The sequence below is a fragment of the Branchiostoma floridae genome, chromosome 11 (genome assembly GCF_000003815.2).
Source record: "Branchiostoma floridae strain S238N-H82 chromosome 11, Bfl_VNyyK, whole genome shotgun sequence".
NCBI lineage: Eukaryota > Metazoa > Chordata > Leptocardii > Amphioxiformes > Branchiostomatidae > Branchiostoma > Branchiostoma floridae.
This window is the reverse complement of record NC_049989.1, coordinates 9,776,034-9,801,834: the sequence shown is the minus strand read 5'-3', so window position 1 is coordinate 9,801,834 and position 25,801 is coordinate 9,776,034. Positions and strand designations below refer to the sequence as shown.

The window sequence follows — 25,801 nt, the reverse complement described above, 5'->3', positions numbered from 1 at the left end:
ATGTTTTGGATTAGCCAAATACCTTTACCCCCAACCATATTACAACTTTTATTTCGCCCTCTCGCTTCATATTTTTTATGAAAAAATCCGTGAACCAAGAAATTGAATTGGTGTGGCCTTAGACTGTAGTCCAGGGAAAAGATCAGAGGAGCAAAATGATCAGAAAATCGACCAATATGTTACTAGTACCTCAAAGCTAGGCTTGTGGTGTATATTCAAGATGATCTAATTATAATGTTACCATTACCTCTTGTAGAGCCATGATGGCAAAGGCCTGCCATCTGAAATCCATTCCTCCAACATCACGACACACTTCTCGCACCTGCAGTTTGGTGAGAGATCTGGAAGTTACTGGAAATCCTAAAGATATTTGGAACATTTTTACTATATCTTATGTTCACCATTTTCCCGGTGATTTCTCATATTCAGGTCATCAAAAACTTGTCACACAGCAACTCTTCCATCTTGCAAATTGTGTAACTATTTTGAGATACCGTGGTTTCAACTGCAAATTAAATCATGAACACTGCATCAAAATTGAATTGTAACACTACTACTAGTATGGTAGTACTACACATACAGTATGTAAGATCGAATTGCACTATAACAAGTGCAGATAATGTTTCTAGTATGTAGAAAATTCTTCGCCTGGGTGCCATCCGGATAGTAGTTTGCTCCTTTGTTCGCCTCTGCTATGGAACAGCAGAGAAGCGATATTTACAGTGTATAATGAATGTCATGGCTAGGAGCATTACTGTATATTATAATAATTATTAGTATATTTTGTGTGTGTGTGTGTGTGTATACAATGAGCACAATTTAGGTTATTGAACTTGAGTTTCAACTATAAGAACTAACAGTAGTGATATTACTAGTATCTAGTCTAGTATCTAGTAAATATTCATTTTCTTACCACTCTTGCAAAGGGCAACTTTCTGATCAGAAGTTTCGTAGATTTCTGATATTTCCGGATCTCCATCAGTGCTCTTGTGCCTGGGCGAAATCTTCTTTTTCCTGTGATTGCAAATACATGTATTAATACTTTACTAGATACAATGGAACACTCTTCCTTTGAGCATGCAAATTGTTATTGTAAATCCTCAAACAAAGATAGGCTACAAAATCTTTGATTGAAGCAAGTTGAAGTTTGTACCCTCAGAACGAAAGAAGAATTGACAGATGGCTACATGACATGCATTACTTTTAAACTACATGTATCTGAAAAGTGTTCAACTTCAGGTCCACAACCCTTCCGACATATTTAAATATTACTTTGTTTAATAAATGATATGTTTATTGCAAGTTCTTGCCCGAGGGCTAATTGCAGGTACAAACAACATGTAAAATAAGGAAAATACAAAGGTGCTAGGAACTACATTCTATGACTATGCTATGCTAGTGTACATTATACTGGTTTTGTTGGGTTAGACTTCTTCTCTTTAGGCAGTGGAAGACGAATTTACCCACTTCTTTTATAATGTGTGGGTTCTTTGATTTTAATAGTAGGATTGATTTTTCATTGTCAGGAATAGTTGGAAAGTAAGCGTGTATTTTGGATACACTCATAAATAGTTGGTTTCTTATATCATCATAAAAAGAACAATTACTAGTAGTGATAAAATGACTCTCGTCTTCCACAGCATCTGAGGGGCAATATTTACAAATCCTCTCGGACACAGGTAGCTTCATATATCTCCCCTTTTCTATTTCCAGGGGGTGAGCACTAATTCTAATCTTACTGGTAGCGGAACGCTGCTCAAAGTCACTCATCGGCTAACTTGTGACGAACGAGACTTCCACGTTGCAATATAACGTTACAATAAAAATGTTCACAAAAGTACAAAGAAGCGAATGCTATCCAACAACAATCAGCGTAATGTTCATGCTTTGATGATCATGAATTGGGAATTTTAACTCACTCCTGCTCGGGCTCCTTCCTTGTTGTTGCTGCCCGGCACGGGACGGTCCCGCAGTAGGCCCGCGGCCGGGGGTTCCTCTGCCCGGCGTACCGCCCCGACGACCACCCCGACCACCTCCCCTTGCCGGGCTTCCCGTCCGTCCTGACTGCGTGTTCCGTACCCTTGGCATCTTGGTGTTGTCTCTTTACAAGATCGATGTCCACAAGACACGTTTTGGGTAGTTTCCGAGAACCAACACGGTGAGTGGGATTTAAAAATGTCCGGCTGTTGTCCCGGAGACCTAACGGTTAAAATTTGAAAATAGCGCGGCAGGACCCCCTACTCTTACTAATCATGCAATGAACTGTAGGCGTCATTTTAGATCTAATTCTTGAAATAAGCTTGGCTGTTCATACAATTTCTTCTCAATTTTTTTCAAAACAACAGAATGATTATAAGTCCCAGTACACACACATCCAATCATTACTTCGTCGAGTTAGTTGAAGGGTATGGGGCCTTGGTTAAGCGAAACTTATGCAGGCATGACACTGGCGGTTATTGATGGTACTGCAAGTACCTGACTGGCGGACTCATTCAGTCCCTGAATTTTTACCTGCTTGAATTCGATAATGAATGACTTTACAAAAATAATTGGGAACTCTAGACCTTCTTTCTTAATTTTTGTTTGGAATACATATAAAATATTCAAGAAAAAAGATAACAGGTATCTGAATCTCCAAGATGTTAACGTTTTTTCTGACCAGCCTACGTTTCATAGATGCTTAACTACCAGAAATGATGATGATGATGATGAAAATTCGCCTCATCAGAAAACATTGATGCTCTAACCCAACATCTGCTTAGAGATTATGCAACATACAACATGACAACTTTCAAACTTACTTCAAGAAGCATGAAAAAGCGAAAACAACAGGCAAGAAGTTTGAATATAATGACTTTTATTCCACTTAAATTCTATATTGTGGAAGGACACACATTTTCCCATAGGTATGATGTAGCTGGGGACTACTCATTCTAACATTTCAGGAAGGGGTAGGGAGAGGTCCCTCCCCCAGTTTATTCTTATTCCTCTGTCCAAACTTTTACCATATTTGAAACAAATAATAGGACCAAACCCTTGCAACTTTAAAAAATAGAATAGCCACAAGTTCAAACTAGTATCTCATCTAATGATCACATGTATTGTTTAATCAAGTAAGTCATGTACCTTGGTTCTCAGCTGTTTTAGATGATTAGACCAAACGGCATAAAAATGATTGCTGGTGACTCAAGTGTCTTGTGCAACACTCATAGCAATGTAAAAAGACAAAATAAAACCGAATGTCTTGCATACATACTTCACTTTTATTATAGAAGTATAAGTATGTAATATACACCACATTGCTGAGGTCAATGATATTTCTAACTTAACCTGTAAGATTAGAGCTTACAAAGGTATATCCTTACTGTAAGACAAAATGTCAGAGGCTTATGCCATGAAACGAGAAATAACAATGTAGTGGCCCTAAGACTATACATCCTACAACCTAAACCTTTATTGAACTATTTCCTATACCAAAGCCTTGTGTAGTTAGACAGCATGATAATGCTATCCTGATGACTTCTTTTAACATGTTTATTTGGAGACAAAAGATTTCAAGTCTTCCAGGAACTTGATGTATTGCCTGTGCTCGTGGGATGTGGACAGGGTCACCAGCTTTGCTGCAAAGTCGTTGTCAACTCCACGCTCTTCTAACGTGGTCATCAACAAGTCATACAGGGTCTGGGGAAATAATACATAGGATTAATACAATAATCACTGTTTACCTTTTTACCATGAATAATCCTGATATCAGATAGATTACCATGGTGTAGGTTGTATGTACATAAAAAGAAAAAGTTAGCAAATGATCTTTTACTTGCCATAGCAATATCTAAGTGGGTAGAGTTCTCATTTTGCATGTGGCAGGTAATGTTGAAAAATGTATGTAGTGCTATAGTATTTATTATCATCTGCTTGCACAGCTGTGTGGCTTAAGGGCCAACTATACAGAGATGTGCAATGGCCTATACACCACTAAAGAACATTATGGTTTGGAAGGACTCAAAACTTTTTTTTCAAAGGGCCTTTATGACAGAAACAAGGAGCTAGAAAGATTTCCAATTTTGCCTTCCAATGTCTGCTTGGATACTACAATTTCGTCAACATAGGAATTCCTTCTCATTTATTAATTACGTTAATTTCTTTGAAAAGTTTGAACATCAAATCGCTACCTTGAGAGGGAAGATGGCAAAGCACCAAGGACAGTGGTTAAGATTATCTGCAACTGATACATCATCCTGTTTGATACATACTTATAGTTACATTTCCTCTGTATCAGGTTTGGTCTTGCTTTATGATTTTGATGGTTTCACTTTATGTTTATGTTATGTAATGTTATTTGTAAATATTGTAAATTAAAAAAAACATTTCAAAGAATTCCATCTCACCCCGTCCATGTTGTCTGCCCCAGCGATGTAGCTGCTCTCCTGCCACTCCCCCTCCCCCTCGTGGAGAGTCACCTCGTCGATCTGGAACACATCCACCTCCTCCTCCCCCCCTGTAGTCCCCTCATCACCAGTAAAGGAACAGTTCAGACTCAGGCTGGAACCTCCAGACTTCTTCAGCTCCACTGTGAACCTGGGTCTGGAAACCATCTGAGGACAGGATAGGACACATCTTATTGCAAAGATTTCAAATGCTATTATGTATACGAAGTAAAGCTCTTACCAAAAAGCCTAAATTTCATGTGAGCTGACCAGAAGTGTGACGTTAGCAACGGGTTAGGGTGCCAGGCAATCTGTATCACCTCGTCTCGGTTCAGGGTTGTTACATGACCTCTGATATGTATGGCCAACCCTGAACTCTTGCATGTAAGTACCTCATCACTTTAACGTTTAGCTGTATGCCTTTCAAAGGAAAAAAATGCTAAGGAACCTGTACAGTGGTCACTGTATTTTCATTAATCTAAAGGACCTAATGTATATACGTGTGTATAGTAAATCAATTTTACCAAGCAGCTCTGAGTGACATCCTCATTACCTAGAAAACCTCCTACCTGTGGCTGTTCAGACTCCTCATCCATAGACTCATCATCCACTGACAGGTTGACATTAAAGTCAATCGTCACACTAAGAACAAAATAAAACAAAAAAGTATCATTAGTGATTTGCTGCTATCTAGGGAATGATGATAATACATTTGTACATGTATCTTGCATGACTTCCTCCAATACAGACCATAATTGGACATGCCTGTATGAAAATCATCATTTCCATATTTGCCTTGACTCTTCTAACAGCTGACATGTACTCATCTCCAAGCAGATGGGACAAAGAATTTTCAAAAGTAATGCAATAACATCTTTTCTTCTTTCTTTCTTTAGCAAAGGGTTACATTGGTTACAGCAATTATACAAGTAGGCTTACATTTCTCCATCAAAGTTTCTGGTAAGCGTGACTTCTGCCCCTTTAGTAGAGATTTCAAAGTCCTTCAGTTTGGGGGCTTCTTGCAAGTTGTCTTTCTCTGACTCAATCTCCTTTGAGAGGAAGTTTGCGAGCTCCTTGTCCCCTGCAACAGAAATGCCTTCAACGGTTACACATCATGTATTGGTGACAATTGAAACAGAGGAAGCTACTGTACATCTTGAAATGTTTGCAGTGACCTGTCCACCATAAAACTGTGACACAGTTACTGTAAATGCAGACATTTTCGTGGTGGTTTTGTGTTCACAGTTTTTGCGTTGCCATTTCAACGCAAACTTGAAACTACTGCGAACATTTTTTCATTGCAGTAGGATACTACACTGCTACAGCGAACTTACTGCAAATAGTACTTTTCCCCGCTAATGCGAAATTAAATCCCCGCAAACTTAAAGATGCATTTACACTAAAATTACAGTACCTTTTAAGTAATTTTGGGTTACATAACAGCCAAATGCCTTCAACTTTACAGATATTTCCAGTACAGGAAAACGAATTCTTATCGAAGATGACATAAATGCATAAGATTTAACGTGCAAGTACTTGTATCATAATAAATTTACCCCTCTCAGCACTGCATGCACTGTGAACAGTGATGATGAAATTTGGAGATCGAAGACTTTTTTTTTTTTCACAAGGAGTACATTTATGTTTCGACAACAAAAACGACACTCACCTTGAGTATGCAGCCCACAGCAACTGCAGGTCTTGTTGACGTCGGTCAGCTTGACCACTCCACCGTTCAAGAGGTCAGTGTCCGGTCTCTTGCTGCAGAGGACCCACATGGACCGTGTGAATGACCGGGAGAAACATGCGGACCGCAGGCTGTGTCCTTCCGCCGCTGAAAACGTTAAAAGCGACCTCGAAACGCCAGTCAGAGCTGTGAATCCCTGTCTGCTTTGTCCTAGAAGCTTTGCTGCGGCGGACGCCACGAGTCTAGATCCCGAAAAGGCCATATTATTGAAGAACTTTACGGAAAACTGGAAGTCTCAGTCCTGAACACGTTTTCTAGTTTTCAGTGTGACCTACGTTGACCTCGAAACAGCATTGTGGGTACAGCACTCAGATATCTCAAAATCATTACAGCTTCTTCAAAATTTCCACTATGATGTCTTGCAATGAATACAAATCAACCGATAGAAGTATTTGGGTATCAAAAGTTGACAAAATATGATAAAAAACAGTAGGTTTGTTTCACAAAACCTGAAAGTAGGTCAAAGGTCAACCTACAACAAGGGGAAATGGCCGCCGTGCGACACAGATAGCAGAAGTATTCACCGAAACTTTTTGTTTCTCTCCTTTCCCTGGCTTACCAGTAACTTATCTGATGAACAGGAGAACTCATAGGTATACAGCAAACCCACATAGCGACTAGAAAGCCATGGCGGAGTCAACAGACGATTTGTTAGAGCCGTTTTTATCGCCAGAAGAAAATGGAGACCTTCCCACTGCGTCCAAGTCCTTCCAAACAAGATCACGAGACCCAACCAGAATCACTAACGTCGTTAGGTTGGTGCTTTTAGACTTCTATATTGTTTCTGTGAGTGCTAAAATTGATATCCTAAAATCATGTAAATATTTACATATATCTGTTTTGTCTTGGGCAGGGAAAAATTATGGTACGGTACGAGTACTAGTATTATAACTAAACCAACTCCCCATCGTGTCGTCATAAGCTCGTGACTTCAAATTATATTTGTTTACATTTTCCATATTCTTTTAATGCTTGTACAAAACATGGTCCCACCTGTTAACATATAGACCCATATTAAAAGTGCGAAGATCAGTTCACCAAAATTATACATGGCCAATGTTCATTTGTAACGTTATAGTTTAAGTTATTTCTTGAATAATAAGAAATTATCTTTTTATATTAATGAATCTTTAGGTTAGTCCCATGTAACTTACATACACAAATATAAAGCTTCAATATGTATTTACACATACATTTTTTTTTTGTCATTGTATTATAACAAAAATCTTGAACTTGATTCTTGAAGGTGTGGTAATTGAGTCTCAGTGTCATGAAGGTATAACATTGCAAAATTTCTTTTACTTGATGAAGTTGATGTTTAACTTGTTTTTATTCTATTTAGGCTAAATGAAGGTAAACAATATGATGTAATTGAATTATATCAATCATCCAATCATTGCCAGTGATTCAGGTGATTTGGACCAATCAGAGGTGATGATGCATAGAGCAGCTCCTCTCTCACCTGAAATGGTCTATGAGAAGAGCCATCATAGGCAGCCAATCATAATGAGTGACTCAGAAAGTGAGACAGACCAATCAGAAAGCACACTACAACATCGATCAGGTGGCTGTCTTGTCTATGGAACTGTTGCTGTACTGGTGTTTGTGAACCTGTTGAACTATATGGACCGGTTTACACTCGCAGGTGGGCTATATGATACAAGCTGTAGGTACGAGACTGATATGTATTCTGAGACTGCTGCAGGAGTTGTCCAAAAGACCTGTCACTCAAATTTCTGACTGGGTTTTCTTGCCTTTGAAAGAAGACTCATTCTTGCAGACTTCACAAAATAAGCCCTCTCACAGAGGTCAGAACACAAGTGCGCCAACAGGAATTCTAGGTAACGTAAAGGCCCCAAAAACAAAACAAAACAAAATCCATCTGGACGTTGTTATGCAAATCAAAACAATGGTCAAAACAAGGACTGTTGTCTTTTACAAGGACATTACCTTTGACATATTACCTAGAATTCCTGTCGCCACACATGTGCTCTGATCTCTGTGAGAGGGCTTATACAAAATTTGACAAAATTTTTGGGGACATGTGTCAAACCCTGTATGAGAACACTTGCAACAGTCTCAAGATACACAGTCTCTACCTTATCACCTTTCCTTCTCTTACACCTTTCTCCTCATCTTTTCTCTGCCGTAGTGACCAAGATGTGTCCACTAGTGTTGCTGCTCCAGAGGGGGGGAACATTGGCACTACCCGGGCTTACCTTGCCGTAGCTGTCATGGTGTACATTAACCTGCTTAACTACATGGACAGGTTCACTATAGCTGGTGAGTGGACAAACGTTTCACGGGAGAAAAAGTGGTGGTTATTCTAAAATTCTATTCTGCACAAGCTAACATTGTTCAGAGCAGGTGCAAACTAACAATGTCACGGTCAGTCTTTTGCCACCTTACTCCTTTGCAGAAACTACATTCTGTCAGGTTCATGCTAGTCTTGATCATCTTACTAACAAAAATGTTAGTGTTTTGTCTGTTCTCTGACTATTTTTATTACCTATGATGTTATAGAAACAGTCTTAATCATTTGCTTTTAAGGACCTGGTATATATACAGGGCTCGAAATTCATTTTTGGGATTAGGTGCACTGGTGCACCCAGCTAAAACAATTGGGTGCACCAAAAAATTTTTGGGTGCACCACTTAAATCTAAGTAGAATGTCAGAAAACCTAATAACAAAACTTAGTTACAAGCTTTCAAATTCTTCAACAAGTAACATTTTTATTATCTTTCTAACACTTAGATGTCAAAGATGTATACTAGTATACTTGATATCTTTACATACATAAACCTAAGAAAATATTTGGGTGCACCCTGTGCACCCACAGAAAATGATTGGGTGCACAGCTCCAATTTTGGGTGCACCTGGGTGCACATGCACCCAGTATTTCGAGCCCTGATATAGAAGAACTAATGGAAATGTTGTAACTTTTAAACATGAAAGAGAGAAAGGAATGAGCTAATAAATAAAAGACTTACTTTTGTGACAGTTATTAGTAAAGTATGTTCAAACCTTGCTTGTACTCCGGAAAATGAGATTCCAGAAAAATATCAGTATCTTGCAATGTGGCAAGCTGAAAGAAATCAGGCTCTTTTGTATTAATTACATTCTGCAGAAAACAGGAATCACAGGTTTTGCGCACTAAAGTATTTACCAAAATGTTCTATTAATCGAAAATTATTACTTCATAATTGCAGGAGTGTTGATAGACATCCAGTCCTTCTATGGCATCAGTAACAGTGATGCAGGGCTGCTGCAGACCTCCTTCATCCTGAGTTACATGGTGCTGGCACCCCTGTTTGGTTACTTAGGCGACAGGTACAACAGGAAGTTCCTGATGGCTGCTGGGATACTGTTCTGGTCAGGGACAACATTAGCAGGGTCCTTCATACCCAAGGAGGTCAGAGAGTTTGTCATTTGTGGCCACTTTTGCTTAATCATTATTTTTTGGGCTCTTTTGAAAGGAGATGTGTATTGTCAATATCCGTAAATGTGTATTTTTAGTGTCCATAAATGGTGTGTATATTTTGTCTTCCATAATTTTGGGTCAGAGTTAACTGGTCTGACAGTCATAAATGTACATGTACCAAAGCTTTTGTACTGTAAGTTCAAGCTGCACCTTAAGAAAGGCCAACATTTGCTTATGAGCAAATACAGTATATTTCAATTCCCATCCCTTCATTTCCAATGCAAAAATATACTGTTCTATACATATCAATCTTTTGCAGAGATTGACCCAAAACATCATCCCACTCAAAATAGATTTATTTTAAAGTTGCCCCCCAGTATAAGAATGGACTCTTCTAGAATATCCCTATCTATGCAAAATGGATTGGTCTGTGTGACCCATTTGAAAATGAAAAATGAAGTGACAAAAACACAATATATCTCAATCTATGTATGGATTTCTCAGCACGTTTGATCATATTACCATAATGATTGAGGATAAATAATGTTCCTGCCTTTCCCCAGCATTTCTGGCTATTCCTGTTCATGCGAGCCATGGTGGGGATTGGTGAGGCCAGTTACTCCACCATCGCTCCCACCATCATCGCAGACATGTTCACTAAGGACAGGAGAACCACCATGCTCACCTTCTTCTACTTCGCTACACCTGTGGGCAGGTAAGGGCTAACCCATATAACACATCATTCCTAAGTAAATAGAGAGCTCTCTTTGCATACACATATAGTCTAGATACATAAGGACCACCTGGTCAACATTTTGGTAGTCCCTTTGATAGATTGATACAATTCTATCGACTGTAACCACCTATCACATGCTCATATAGACCAGATTTGATTGACCCCCTGCTAGCCTCCATAGCAGGCTCTTTGGGCCTTTTGTTTGTGTTTTGTTTGTGCTCCTAGTACACTTTTGTTGCTGGCACAAGTGACCCAAGACAGATAGAAATGGCCAGCAAAGTGTATCATGAGCCCCCCCCCCCAAGAAATTTTAATAAGGCCGAGAGAGCCTTCTATGGAGGTAGATTTTACTTTATAGGCCACAGGTTTGATTCCCATACCAAAGAGACTAAATGCTGCTTCTTTGCCTTGCATTCAGCTCTTGTTCATATTATTATGAAAAGACTATGAAAATTAAATGCACTGTACATTGAATGTAGTTTTTAGCTAATTGTCTGTGACTTACAGTACAGCTATGTGACAGCCCAAGAAACAGATGCACTATCATAATGTAGTGTGGGAAGGTCTTTTTTTTTTTAAACATAGATAGTAAAAGTTTTCATTTTCTTCAATCTGTAACACAAAATTTTATATCACATTCATCATACATTTGTACATACTGTTTTGTACTTACACCAAGGATATTGTAGTGTGTAAACTATGATCTTTTAAAAGCTGAGGTTTCTTCCTATTATAGCGGACTAGGTTTCATTGTGGGAACCAACGTTGCAAAGCTGCTCGGGGCGTGGCAGTGGGCGCTGCGTGTCACCCCGATCCTGGGTGTTGTCGCTGTGATCCTGATCCTACTGTTCGTACCGAACCCGCCACGTGGGGAGGCAGACGGTGGGAACGCTAGGCTGACCAACACCAGCTTTCTTACTGACCTCAAACAACTATGTAGGAAGTGAGTCAGTGTGTATATACATGTGAAGTTTACTGCCTATCAATTACTCTGTACATCCTATTTGATCAGAAGTGTGTTCTTGAGACATGTGTTCTTGAGACATTGAATCAGATGTATTCTTGATACATTGATGTGTTCTTCGGACATGGATGTCTTCTTGATACATTGATGTCTTCTTCACACATTGATGTGTTCTTGAGACATTGATGTCTTCTTGAGACATTGATGTCTTCTTCACACATTGATGTGTTCTTGAGACATTGATGTCTTCTTGAGACATTGATGTCTTCTTCACACATTGATGTGTTCTTGAGACATTGATGTCTTCTTGATATGTTGATGTCTTCTTCACACACTGATGTGTTCTTGAGACATTGATGTCTTCTTGATATATTGATGTCTTCTTCACACACTGATGTGTTCTTGAGACATTGATGTCTTCTTGAGACATTGATGTCTTCTTCACACATTGATGTGTTATTGAGACATTGATGTCGTCTTGATATATTGATGTCTTCTTCACACACTGATGTGTTCTTCAGACAATGTTATTTAGACATTGATGTGTTCTTTCATTAACGTTCTACACACTACACACTACATATACAATGGAATTATGTATTGTATTTATTTCTTCTTGTACATTATGTTATGATGAAAGATTACTTTTAATTTGATTATGGTTTTTGATACATATTACAGTAACATTATTCCTCTTTTGTTCATTTTGTCTTGACCCATGAATCTATCCTTGATAATAACTTTATTACAAATTACATTTAATTTTATAGTGTGCCCAACATTGATTATTACTGTGCAAAGTAATAGAGGAAATAAACATAAATAGTGTTTCCTTGATCACTTGACACTTTGATCATGTCATATTAACACCTGTGAAATGATTTTGTTTCCCAGTGGCAGTTTTATGTTGGACACTGCAGGTTTCACATGTGTGTCGTTTGTGACTGGAGCTCTGGCGTTGTGGGCACCTTCCTTCATTGCTTATGCCATGACGGACGGACACAAACCAACTGACAAGATGTAAGTTATTAATTTACATAGATATAGATCTACTCCTTAGTGTATCCTGTAACCGACAGTGAACTGCAAAATTGCTTATACTCGAAAGTACGTAGCTACCTGTTAGGTACCTGTAACCGACAGTGGACCGGAAAATCTACTTGAACTGATACAGAAATAGATATATAGACTTGATTGGTTTTAGACTTGAACGAACACATAATATAATCCCACACATGTGTGGGTTAACAACTTGTTCACTATATATTCACTGTGACATCATGAGTCAGAAGAATTAATTTATGATCTGTGCAGTGTATCTATTTTGCACAAATGTGTATTTTGAATTAATAGTATCATTGTTGCTGAATACAATCAGAAAATGTTTACCAGTATCTTGGTTTCATGCAAATAGTAACTTTCCGTCCCTAAACTTGTTGCATTACCAGGCAAGCAGACATCGCCCTGATATTCGGAGGGATCACCTGTGCTGCTGGTGTGATCGGCACGGTCGCCGGGGCAGAGTGGGGCAAGCGGTGGAAGAAGAGCAACCCCACGGCCGACCCGCTCGTGTGTGCCATCGGCATGCTGGGATGTACGCCATTCCTGTACTTTGCACTGCTGCTATCGAGGACCAACATCATTGTAACATATGTGAGTAACATGCATATGTATGTAAGTGTGTACGTTGTACCCCTGTGTAAGTGTGTATGGTGTGTGCTTCCAGTTTGAGTTAGTGCGGGTATGTGTTTGATGGTAGAATGTGTGTCTTTGAGTGTGTTTTTGTGTAAATCTATGAGTATGTGCATTTTGGATGAGTGTGTGTGTGTGTGTGTACATGAAAAATCTTTATAGATTTATATGATATGTGCTGATATTTATCATAACAAGAAAATATAGAATGCAACATTGGTAGATGGTTATGATTGTTTTTTTAAAGATTTTTAAAGTAATTAGAATTCTCTATTTTAATACTTAAGTCTGAAATTATTTCATTTTTTTTCCTGACAGGTCTTAGTGTTAATTGGTGAAATCTTCTTGTGTCTAAATTGGACACTGGTAGCAGATATTGTGCTGGTGAGCCATTTTTATATGTGTTATGCATTATGTTTTATGGGCCAACATGATACAATTTGTCAATGAATTTTTAGTAACTGCCTTACAAGTACTATTACATAATGTTTACCTCATTTTAACATTGTCTACTTTTTTTTAATTAAGGTGTCTATCTTTCCAACCTGTATTTTGAATGACAAAAAACTGCATAATTTGGTCATGATTATGACAATGATGTTCAATTTTTTTTTAAATTTTAGTATGTAGTCATTCCAACAAGAAGATCAACAGCAGAAGCAGTACAGATTGTCATCTGTCACTTGTTAGGGGACGCTGGCAGTCCCTACCTCATCGGAATTGTAAGTTTTCTGTTATAAACTTCTAATTACTAAACATGTTCCTTACTAAATGTGAACATACTTGTGTGCTCGAAATCTTTTTTTCAGCCAGGTTGCTTGATCTGGTGGCAACCAGGTTGTGTCACCTACATTTCAGGTTGCTGCACTTCCAAGTTAATACTTCTATCAATACTTTTCCATTAACTTTTCTTGCAGTTACATGTAATTGTTTATGTTTTATCTTGTCAATAAATAAATACAAAAGCTTATGCATGTAGGTGGGGGAAAAGCAGTGTTCCAACTGCAACACTTCAGGTTGTGCACTGCACTACCTGGATTTAAAATTCAGTTGCGCCAAGCAAAATGTGGTTACATTTCCAAGTGTGCAAGTGGGTATTTTGAGGACTGCTTTAAACACTGTGATATTACAGATTGTTTTTCTGTTCTATCAAAAGTCACTTTCACCCTGTTTGTTGAATGTATGACTCTATTGTGAGTCAATAGCCCTAATTCCAATAGATCCCAGTCTGTCTAAAAAGATATTGAAAAAGTTTTTAAGTCGGTGAAACAGTCATAGCTACCCATCTAGTGTCATTTCTAAAAGTACAATCATCAGGCTTGAGCACAACATATTTGCATTGTTGACCATCTCCAAATAAGAAAATGTTCCTTGTTTTGAGCATGTGGATGTCATGCATACAATTTATTTGCTGTGGCCTTAAATACAGCTGTATTTTTTTAGGTATCAGATGCAATAGCCAGTGGGCATGACAACTACATCATCAAGTACCAGAGTCTGAAGTACGCACTTCTCATCAACACGTTTGTGTGCGTGATCGGAGGGGCGTTTTTCCTGGGCTGCGCTTTCTTCATCGTGGGGGACAGGGCCAGAGCAGACAGGATAACCAGGGGTAGGTTTTCTGTTATCAGGTTTTATACACATCATTTGTGATAAGTACAGAAATAGTGTACGACTGCTGCTGAGTTAGTTGTGTCGTGATGTGGAAAGGAATGATTTGTACTGCATTGATGTGTTCTGTGCATGTTTTCTGTTTGTGTGTGTGTACATGTATGTTTTGTACATGTTTTGTACATTATTTTTATGCTTGTCTGTGTGTGAGTGTGTGTGTGTGTGTTTGCCTGTGTGAGTATATGTGTGAGTGTTTGCGTGTGTGTCTGTGTGTGTGTGTGTGTGTTGCATAGTAGTAACTGTAGCTGGTATCACCCATGTACTTGTACCATTCTATGTGTTCTTTTAAAGTCAACAAGGGCCTTCCAATAAATAATGCATGGAGAGATTAGACATCTAAATTTGGATAAACATAATGCAATGTTTGATCTTACTATGACTCACAGTAGCATAATTCTTTCTTTGAAGGAAATAAATGAAAAAAAATTCTGTTTTTTTTTTTCCTGACATTGCAGATATCCTAAAATACTAGGTGACATACCTATCCAGAAAGCAGGGGTTAGGTTGAAAATATCCTTTCGTGCAGTTTATGTTTATATGTATGAACATGTCTAGTAACTGATAGTAGGATGTTCTGTAGGTGATCTATCGTCATACGTGGCAGGTGAAAATGACCCTGTGGTCACACCTGAAGATGAGGATGATGAAGATGATCCTAACTTCACATCTGTTTCTCTCCATAATCTCCTATCAGGTGAGCTGTCCCACTGACATCAGCTCCCAGACTCTTCAGTCATTCATGCACTCAACCTTCTTCTTCTGGTGCCTCCATACACCTTTGTCATGAGGTGGCCATGATAGATCGAACCCAATGTGGCAAACAAAGACTGTCCATCATAATTAGCAGTTCAACCAATGATAGCATGGCAGTTAGGAAATTGAGCAATATTATAAGAGAATGACTGCATGTCCATCTAATATTTGCTTTGTTATGTTTTTATTTTGCATCTTTAAAGGGACTATTGGATCAGTCTTGCTACTCTGAATTGCTACATCTTTTGGTGCATAACACTAGTTGTAGTATTTATTACTTGATCTTATATTGTTTAAATTTGTGTGATTTGGGAAAAACTAAATAAGAGCTGATTTAATAAAATTAATGAGTTTTGTCTGTTTGCCTCATTGACCTCGTTTTCGATCTATCATGGCCACCGCATGAGAAAGGTATATTAACAGGGCTCTCTCCAGTGTAGTAGTACATCTCAGGACAGAAATACATTTATGCTTGTCTGTCAAAAAAATTTCATCTTCATGACATGAAAATAGATTTGTAAACTTAAAATGACAAATATGAGAAGGGAATTTACAGCATAGGCTTCCAAATTTCAATGGAATCAAAATTTAATGTTGCATTTTCATTCATTTTTTCAATGCCTTCCAAGTCCTTTAATAGATACCCCCTCCCAACAATGAGTGTGACACCCAGCATTTAAAGCTGGAGACAGCCCTGGCTTGTTAACTTTGTACTTGTTGTTTGCAAGGTGTTTTTTTTTCTTTTTTAGGAAAAGCCTTTCTGCACAAATCTTTGTTTGCATGCAACACACTGGCTTAATTTTGTGAACTAAGTTGTTTTGAATGAAGTGATATTAACATTTTCCAGTCGACTTCTTTACAGTTGATCAGTAATACATTAATGTACTTCTGAACTGTACATTTACTGACATGTTTTGATGCCATCATTGCATAATACCAAATGCCTAACACCTAGTACCAACATCTAACACATACTTCTTTCCCATATGTTCTTGTTTTCAAGTCTCAACAGGAAACACATCATAGATCTGACCTTGATCGCAGCTGTCATCACTTCCCTACCCAAATGCTGACTCAAAATATTGCATACTTTCACTGAAAATTATTTTATTTCGTAGTTTAAAGTTTGTGCATTAAGAGGAAGGTTTCGAAGGTGAAATGTGCATATTGATATCATTATTACTTTTAAGGGAATTTTTTCTGGCATTGCAGAAAATTATCCTATTTTCACAGTTACTTTAGGAGTACAAGTAGCATCTTTGTTTTAAGATGATTCAGCCAACAAATCTGTAGAAAACTGATTTCCTTTGACAGACTTTTGAGACTAGCCCTTACAGATGGATCACTTAATATACAATTTATGTGGCCTAACTGATCCAAGTTTCATAAGTTGTAATGTTTTGTTTTGCACATAGGAGAGCAAGCTCCTGAGATAGCAGATGACAACAGCCACTTCCCACCAATAAATGATCCAGGAGGATCTGTTGATGTCGTGATTTGATATGTCGTTTTCTATTGTTGTTTATGGTCTATTTTGTAAACACTGCTAAAGGAGCGAATTTGTCTTTTCTTCCTATGGTTCTGTTCTCCTGGTCCTGGAATTGCACCCTAAATGACGTCATGCGGTTAATTGCTGCTGCCAAATCAACCAATGGGGTTCTGCACCTGATGATCCAATCATCCAAACAACCAATCATCACAAATCATCCATCCATACATCAATCAACTGTACCTATGTGGAATGATGTATGCTGTAACCAATCATGTGACCAAATCTATGATCTAATGACTTTGACCAATGATCAATCACTGCACGCTGCAACACACAAACTGTCAATCAATCACCTTGTGAATTGTAACTAACCAATCACAGGAGAGGAGTCAGAGCATAGTGACTTGGGTAACAACTTAATTTTACCAGTGGATCCTCTAGATAGTTATCTTCATCAGACAGAGACTTTAATGGATGGAAACACCAGGACTTAAAATCATTGAAATTATGAAAAATAATTATTTTACATTGCATGCTGTAAATAAATTTGTATTGTATAGATACCGCATAAGTCCTCATTTTGTTGTAGCTTCATTGGCCATATAATCTTAAGCTGATGCTTTTGATTATTTTCTAAAAATGCCTCAAACATTTCTTTTGTCATTCTCTGGGCATTGTTTTCTCCATTGTGTTTACCAGATTGATTGTTTTTTGGGAAGGACAGAAATTCAGTGAATAAAATTTGCAGTGCAATGTATTGATGTATGTATTTTCAAACAGAATGCAGTAAAGGACCAAATAATTTACATGTCATGTTTTTAGCATTTTGGTTCTTATGACAATTATTTCTCTGTGTCCAGTTTTGAAATATTTTGTCATCTTTGGCAGAATACCTCTTAAAATTTTGTTCTCAACCAAGATAGTGTAACAATAAATGCATGTATTTCTAGAATTCAATGTAGATGGTATATACTGTATCATGTGTAATAATGAAAATAGCTCTGTTGTACAAATTAAAGAATAGTGATGGTAAATGCTATTTTCCTAGAAGTTAGAATTAAGTATACACAAGAGTGTAAGTTGTACAAAGAGTTATGACATTATTTTCTATAATTGAAATTGTAAATCATGACCCAGATGGAGTTTTGAAGACGATTTCAATATATATTTTGTGGTTGATTGTAAATAAATGTACTTTGTGCTAAATTGGAAAGGTGATGATATATACATTGTACCATGTCATTTCCAACTTACAATTTATACAGAAAAAAAATGAACCTGCAAATTGAACCCAAAACTGTGCCAGGAAATTGAGCCAATGACAAAACAATGAACAACAGTAAGCAATTAAATTTTGCAGGAAGGTTTATTGCATAACAGACCATATGTACAAAGACCACTAGAACTCAACAAAACCTATAAGATTTCCACCACCCAAGAAAAAGTACTGAAAAAAAATTAATTTAGTTCAACTAGAAAGTAGAACAACTTTCGATTCTGCAACAAGCATTTATGTACTGCTAAAGGAGTTGACTTCTTATTTAGTTAAATCCACACTTGTAAACAACAAAGAGTGTAAAGGTGATTTTTTTGCATAATGGATAAGGCTGCCATCTATACATACGTATTTGTACTGCAACTAAGAGTGCAATTTATACATACACATGTACAAGGAAATTATTATAAAATTCTGGCTGTCAACTTTCTGAGTACAATAAAAGATTCCCAGAATTTCTGATTGCCCTAGTCGTCATAGATACATAAGTGTAAAATGACAGTCACAGTGTCACACACAAGCAGATATAGGTTATGTCCTTATCATATTATTATGGTTGATGCACGTAATACTCGTACGTAATGCATATCACCAATCCACTAACTAAACTTATGCATCTTGTACAAATGTAGTGAAGTCCAACACTGCCGTTATTTCATAACATTATCACCATGGGTATCTTACATATTGAAACAAAATAATTTGAACCACGGCCTCTTGGCTACGGGCACAAGTCCATGACTTCTGACACTTGAGAGTTGCTCCTTCAAATATTCACCATAACACTTGCCGAGTGCCAAGGCATACGCTTGCTTGTCGGCATCTTTCCACGTATCGGAACGCGTCTGCTCTTCTTGCATCGCGTTACGGCTGAGAAATCTCACATCAAAACGCATCAGCCCGACCTCCTGATCGCCTTCTTCGTGAAGAATGGCTTCAAACATTCGGTAGTTGTGTTCAAGGTTGCAAGGGACTACTGCACTGGCGGTGTAGGGTAGGGGGTGACTTTTCTCAACGTTATGGACCTGGAAACATAAGTCGATGCAACATTCATCGTCTAGGTCCAGATTCTGAAAGTAGAACACCTGTCGGAAATGTCTGGCAAAGTTGGAACTCATTTTTTCCTTGGATTCTTCGCACCAAGCTTGGTCGGTCTTTAGTTTACTGCTTGCTTCGATGTTCACAGCAAGACTTTGTCCAGGACTGTGTTTTGGAACGTCGTGAAAGATGATATCCAGTAGGGATACAGATAACAACAGTTGGTCGTTATCGTCTTCTCCTCCTATTGATCTGAAACCCAGATCCACAAGAGCGTCTATCTCTTCGCCATGGAGAGCCGCTATCTGTTCGTACGCATCTCCCAGTTCACGTCGGTACGACGTTTGTTCTGACGCGGGATCCTCTTTAACAAAGACCGACAACATGTCAGAAACATCGCAAGATTCAGTTTGTTTCGTCTTCATGTGTACAGCCATGGAAGCCGCATTGGACACCATTGCTTTGGTTGGCGAGAAGATGTGGAAGACATGCGGGACTCTGCATGGGGGCTCCCCGCGGTTTACAGGTAAAGGTTGCCGCTCTATCTCGTCTGCTGCTTCCTGTAGTGCTTCAAGTATGGTGATGGCTGCAAAGGGGGCGAGCTCGATCCGCGGAACCTCAGAGGCAACGATTATTAGGATGTTGTTGTCACCAACAACGTAATGTGGAAAACCATCTTCTGTGGGCTCTAATATCAGGTCGTACAGGAGGTCTTCTTCGCTTTCAGGCTCCTTGAGCTCCATCAGGTTCTTCGACAAGATGCACAGGAGTTGGAAGAGGGTGTTTGTTTTCTAGAGACATGATGGTAGATCCTGTTTCCGTCTTGGCTATTCCTAGACGAGACAGAGTCGGTACAAGGTTTGCCAGTTTCCTAGGAGATATGGCAGTGAACGCGGCACCGGCATCTATTTCATTATCAAGTCCTGATGCCGTCACAAATGGATGAGTGTCTGTAAACAGAAAGGAGTAGCCGTTCAGGGAGTATAGGTGGCGGTTCTTTCTTGTTGGCGTTGATATGACGGCAACGCGGCGGGGCCCCTGGAGAGTGAAAACCTCGTCACCGACCTCTACAGACCGGATGGGCAGCCGGGTACCGTTTGCCATGAGCACCTTCGTGTCCCCCGTGAAGCAGCTTCCGCCGCCGTGGTGGCCAGGAGAGTGACGGTACCCGCTTCCTGGCTGCCCATTTGCCGTGAACTCGAAAGAGTTTTCTTCCTTCATGCTAGACGGTCTTCCATAAGGACCGTACGAAGGCATCATTACTGACTTGAGGATTCCCTTTGCGGCGTCGCCTTGAATGTCCTTCCATGTGATGGCTGATGGGTCCATCCAGGCTGTGTAGCTGGTCCAGTTTCCCGCTCCTACCTCCTGCGGGATCATCAGTTCCTTACTTTTCAACTGTTTGATGATGCCGTCTATCTCTTTATTACTGGCACCGAGCAGGTGCAGTTTTACCCAGTGGTGGTACAGCTCCCACGCCGCGTCTGTCCACATACCTTCTGACGCAACCGTTCTCTTAGCCGTGATCCATGCATCCGATGTCAACACCGCTATGTACTCAGCTTTCGCCGATTTCTTGTTCTGTATTGAATCATACGCCTTTTTTGCGAAAGTCTGACTGAAGACTTTGGCGTAGAATGACATACAGTGCTTTTTCAGCTCGGAATTTTTACTGTTCACTGCGTTGTTGATGTTGTCCTTTTTTAGTTGCTTCCTCAGATCACTGGTTAGGTTGTACATGGCCTGACAGAGAACCACGGTGGAAAAATCAGACCACCACTTGTTATCTAGACTGGAGAGGGAGGTGTTCCCCTCGTAAGGGGCCGACTTGTAGTTTGGAAAGAAGATTTTTCGGAAGGTGTCTCCTTTTCCGTGCGCTTCTGTGTGACGGCCTGGTGTTGACCCTTTAAGTTTGCTGACCAGGGCTGTTCGGGCTGGTTTACCGGAGTTATTCCCACCGGGTGTTGGGAGCAGACTGAACATCTGGATACATAGATTGTAAAAAAGAGGTTGATATACAGCAAACCGACCAACTAGTGTTCAACGAACCGATGCATCCGTCAATGATGTACTAGTACAAATGTATATTACTGACGCCAAGCCAGTGTAGTTGGTATAGATGAAGTAAAGACATCAAGGGAAAAGAATGCAACAAATAATAGTTACTCAAGCAACTGGATATGATTTTGGATCTTTCTTTAAGTCATGATTTGAAAATGGAAAATAACCGGTTTCGTTTGATTATTACACAACTATCCGATCCAAACGTAAACCATATTAATGTTACCTCTGTCTGTCTAAAAGCCTTGTGAACCTACCGCTATATTAATGGTCACATCACGTGTTCAAAACATTTTACTAGTACCGAAATCGTTCACATGTTCATGACCAAACTAGGTCTGCATTTTGTTGTTTTGTCAAAACTTCTTCACATATACCCACTTTCATGACAATACATGTAACTGTTATATCTTATTGCGTTGTGCCACTAAACCACATGTAAAACATACAAGTTGTGCTACAAAAACATAACTTTTATAATTCTATTAAAGAAAGTAAGACCAAATCGCGATTATCTATCAGTGTGTGACATCTGTATTTGAGAAACTGCATTATGTCATACCTGTGACGCGAAAACGTTCGATACGGGTGTTCTGGAACGTGTGATAACTTTCCGTATTACACGGGTTCTAAGTTGTATCACACAGGCTTCCTTCGAGTAAATCGGACTTTTTCGAACAGGCTGAATAAGGCACGGTTGAAAAGTCGAATACCGGATTCGGACGTTAGAATTGCTGTTGTTACAATCTTTTGTTCGAGGAATATTTTCTCAACTTCTGGTGCATTTCTCATCGAGATACGTGTTTTTCAGGTGGATATGACATAAATATAACACGTTGTATTCTGCATCACCCTAGGTCCCAGCCCTCCCGCGGGTCGGATCGCCCTCCGGCCTTCGGGCGATCCTTCCTGCGGTCGGGCTGGGACCTCGGATGATACGGAATATACAACGTGTTGTATTCTATATGTATGGGAGTGTGATTTTCATACCAGCTACCACTAAGCTTCTTATGTTTGTACGGTGTACACATACCTCCTGCACACCGGGTTCCTGTATGGTGGAGAGCATGGCGGCCATCTTGATTAAAGCTGATCAGAGAAGTTGGCACCAAGACGCAGACTCTTTTATTTTACCTAGAGAAGGTAAACTTTAGTCAATAAATATCAGAATGTCACAGTATATCAAATTGTTTTCCATGTTTTGTCGTGAAATTCAAAGATGGTGCCACACTGACTTGGCTTATGGTAGACATAACAAATGTTATTAGAGTGGGCGAAGCAAAGGAAAAGTGCGCACTAAAGATGTTTGGGGTACTCTGTGATCACGACGCATGTGGTTTAGAAATATAAATGCACGAAACAGGGTACAGCAAGCAATACAGCTGTCATTCTTATTCTTCCATAAGATATACATAAAGGTTGTCCTCTTGCAGAATATTCGACGTAATGACTTATTTTCCGGTTATCTTTTTTTCTTGTGGATACGACTTAATGCATTGTTGCACAAATCTATGAGCGGCAAAATTGAAGCATGTGGCATGAATAGAAGGTTAATGTTGCTTTAATGGAAATATGGGGTAAATCTAATCACTGTAATACGCACAAAGTTGAGTAGAATAAAATCTCTCCACTCCCTCACCAAAACAAAGTTGCAATAAAAAAACATACTGTTCAGCTTACCTTTGGTATGGAAAACAAGGCATGGACTCTTGGTAGGATGAATGGCTAGACTTGTGCAGCCGGAAATACGCGTGACATGGCATAATCACTGAAAATTGTAAGGAGTGGCTTTAATTTTCTAATTACAAATGCTCCAACGGTTTAATTATGACGAATTTCTTTTATATGGGAGAAGCAAATTCGATGTCAGCTTCTTTTTCCAGCCCAATAAGGAATTCAACATAAGAAGGCCGAAGATATCCGCAACAGATATCCAAGAAAATTGTTTCTGAAAGAATTGAATTTCGTCAAATGGGCAACGTTTTGAGTAAAAACGTTTGGTTCGAAGACGAGTTGTCTATTTTCGCAGAATTGCAAACTGGAGGAGATTGATATCAATTGCGCATTTTCTCTAATTACAGTTAATTGTTTCAGTAATTTCTCAATGAGATAATTCATATAATTAGACGTCCTTTTGACATGTAATTGTTTTCTGGTTGAGTAGGGCGTAGTCAAGCACAGAAAATTACTCTCTTCTCCCATAAATAGCAAAATACAGTATGGTTTATTTACATTTCGCTATGGTAACGTATATACATGTACTTCCATGAATCCAGGATGATTTGATTATATGGATGACATCCCCTGGAAAACCCAAAAATGATGCGAGTGTGCGAATAAAAACGTTTAACCAAAAGATGTTGCCTTCGGACAATGCATGGAATCTAAATAACCAGGAAGGTTGAACAAATGACCAAACACACAGAGTATGAATACTGAGCGACAGATTTTATTCACTTCTTCTTCTTTGACTTGTACTGGGCGTTGGTATTCTATAGTAAAAAGGATATATGTTTTGCTTTATATTTTTCAAATATACGGCATTTTGAAGCTGCTTTGTACGATTTACAGTATGGTTGAAACTTTTTTAAATGCCCCAAAATTGATGCGCGCGGATATCATCCATTTAATCAAATCAGCATGGCCTGGTCTTTTAAGTGCTTTACACATTTTGCCTCTTATAGCTGGATAACCAGTTAGTGAAAATGATCTACACGAATTCCATTCATTTTTATTTATTTATTTATTGGTTTGGCTGCACCGAACACACAGCCAGGGCTGCCCAACTAGCCTATGGCTATTACAAAGGGCTAGCCCTGCTGACAAACACATAAACAATACAAATTAAACAAGAAAGCTTTTAAAAAAAGCTGGCCGGGGCGCATTTGGAAGGACTACCTCAAAATTTCATGTTGTGTTCCAGTAAAATGTGCATCATTATTAAACTAGAAGTTTATATCTAAAATCTATGGGAAGTTGGCTGGAAACCTTTGTTCACTGGTATAATTGGATTTTCCGGCGTACTTTTGTGGGCGGAATTGTATCCCTTGTGTGCGCTGTGTGCCGGATATAAAAATCGTAAAAGAAACTCCGGTGCGAGACCACAGCCAAAGGCGGGAAGAGGTCCCGGATGTGCATTGTCGTTCTTTCTTCGTGACAGAAATTTCACAGGCAGACATGGTACGAATATGTAATGAACAGATTATGGACGGTCAATACTTCTCAAGCTTCTGAATCGTTTGGATATGAAAATTATCGTGCTGAAGATATTTATACGTGTCTGGGGGATCCTACCAGACAACTTGTATAACCAATCAGAAACCAGTCTGCGATTCTCCGCCAATCAACGATCAAATTGGCGTGTTGCTTTCTACCACGTCGGTAATAGGGATGTCTGAATCTTAATTTGCATACGGCAGCATATATAAACATGTTATGGTGGGTCCGGTGAGGCCGGAGTTGCGTCCTTGACTGGTTTGCGTGGGGTGCGGATCCATTGTGTACAGGTTTGTGTCCGATTTGGTGATTTGATAGAAAGAAATAACAATTTATGGAGTAGAGTTTGTTAAGCGAAATGTTTCTAGTTTGGTGATTTTGTGAGGTAAGGTTTGTTGTGGTGTATTTTTCTTAGAATTTTTTTTTGTGTAACACGTGTTTGGTCGATGTTTTGTTGGGCGTGATGACGGCAGAGGTTTTGCACAATGTTGTGCAGGATGTAGGTGTAATGGGAATGCAGAGGTCAAGATGTAAATTCTCCTAATTAGTTGTAAAGAACAAAGAGTTCAGTGGTAGTGGTATGCATAATTTAAGATCAATATATTAATAGCATTGTGACGCTGTTATATATACTGTTATGGCATGTTTTGCATGGGTAATTTGCAGATATATATCTATATTATAGGCATGTTTATGAAAGTAATTTATCGTTTGGCACGAATTTTTTGCGGGTATTTAATTTATTGTTTTGTTTAATGTTTCAATATGTAACTTATATGTTTATTTTTTAGGTGTGAGTTGGACTGTCAGGTTGACTGAGGGACGACGGGACGCTAGATTCTTGGTCGTTTTGTTAGCAGTGTCTTGTGCTAAGGTATGTGCACACTTTTAGGTGGTGTGGGTGTGTTAAGTAGTTTTATTAGTTTGAAACGATGTAGGTAAAGTTTTTTAATCAAATTGTTGCTATGGTAAAAGCGGTAGTGTGACTTGTTATTTTTGTATTACTTTTACATAGTATAGTGGGAGGTGTGGGGTATTTTGAGCAGTGAGAATGTCAAATATTTGAGGTTGTAGTGGGTATGATCTAAGAGCTATTTTGAATAGTTATGCAGCGATATATTAATGAGATTTTTTTGTTCATATTTTAGGATGGAGACACCATCGGAGATGTCGGGATATGTGCACAACGTGTCGCCAATGAAAGACGGGGCAAAGTCAAAGTTTTTCCGGTTTGATTTTCAAACTTCAGAAGACGAGTCTAGGAAAGGAATCTGTTTTAGTCCTCAGAAGAGGAGTTTCTTTTGTG

At 38.9% G+C, this 25,801-nt stretch overlaps 4 protein-coding genes and 1 long non-coding RNA gene across 9 annotated transcripts in view; 2 read left to right on the top strand and 3 right to left on the bottom strand.

The window, feature by feature from the left end:
• LOC118426020 (histone H3-like centromeric protein cnp1) overlaps positions 1-2,209 on the bottom strand; it is a 3,847-nt gene extending 1,638 nt beyond the window's left edge. For both annotated transcript variants that reach the window (XR_004832349.1, XM_035835235.1), the window contains exons 1-3: positions 1,920-2,209; positions 914-1,014; positions 248-322 (exon numbers count right to left, since the gene is read on the bottom strand). Coding sequence is in view for 1 of the 2 variants with exons in the window: in XM_035835235.1 (XP_035691128.1) it covers positions 248-322; positions 914-1,014; positions 1,920-2,088 (345 nt within the window). In the remaining variant the exon portion in view is untranslated. The remainder of the gene's footprint in view (positions 1-247; positions 323-913; positions 1,015-1,919) is intronic.
• A 631-nt stretch (positions 2,210-2,840) lies between these two features.
• LOC118426004 (complement component 1 Q subcomponent-binding protein, mitochondrial-like) lies at positions 2,841-6,536 on the bottom strand. Its single transcript, XM_035835210.1, has 5 exons — positions 6,097-6,536; positions 5,367-5,508; positions 4,997-5,069; positions 4,389-4,595; positions 2,841-3,681 (listed from the first exon to the last, which is right to left on the bottom strand). Exons 1-5 carry the CDS (start codon positions 6,374-6,376, stop codon positions 3,535-3,537), a joined length of 849 nt encoding a protein of 282 aa, XP_035691103.1. The 5' UTR covers positions 6,377-6,536; the 3' UTR covers positions 2,841-3,534.
• Positions 6,537-6,628: 92 nt separating this feature from the next.
• On the top strand, positions 6,629-18,635 carry LOC118425986 (protein spinster homolog 1-like). 4 transcript variants are annotated; one of them, XM_035835181.1, is made up of 12 exons: positions 6,629-6,929; positions 8,327-8,457; positions 9,385-9,587; positions 10,160-10,311; positions 11,069-11,275; positions 12,191-12,316; positions 12,745-12,949; positions 13,307-13,372; positions 13,612-13,710; positions 14,432-14,600; positions 15,240-15,353; positions 17,286-18,635. In XM_035835181.1, the coding sequence occupies exons 1-12, from the start codon at positions 6,802-6,804 to the stop codon at positions 17,396-17,398; spliced, it is 1,713 nt and encodes a 570-aa protein (XP_035691074.1). In that variant the 5' UTR covers positions 6,629-6,801; the 3' UTR covers positions 17,399-18,635. The 4 variants fall into 4 exon arrangements, with proteins under 4 accessions (XP_035691074.1, XP_035691073.1, XP_035691075.1 ...); XM_035835180.1 differs by lacking the exon at positions 8,327-8,457 and adding an exon at positions 7,578-7,819; XM_035835182.1 differs by lacking the exons at positions 8,327-8,457; positions 15,240-15,353 and adding an exon at positions 7,578-7,819.
• On the bottom strand, positions 17,720-23,290 carry LOC118425997. The gene is made up of 3 exons (XM_035835202.1): positions 22,960-23,290; positions 22,313-22,413; positions 17,720-21,201 (listed from the first exon to the last, which is right to left on the bottom strand). Exons 2-3 carry the CDS (start codon positions 22,355-22,357, stop codon positions 19,942-19,944), a joined length of 1,305 nt encoding a protein of 434 aa, XP_035691095.1. The 5' UTR covers positions 22,358-22,413; positions 22,960-23,290; the 3' UTR covers positions 17,720-19,941.
• A 1,068-nt stretch (positions 23,291-24,358) lies between these two features.
• Positions 24,359-25,795, top strand: LOC118426032. Its single transcript, XR_004832351.1, has 3 exons — positions 24,359-24,785; positions 25,287-25,369; positions 25,644-25,795. It is a non-coding gene; the product is annotated as an uncharacterized LOC118426032 (long non-coding RNA).
• Positions 25,796-25,801: the final 6 nt, after the last annotated feature.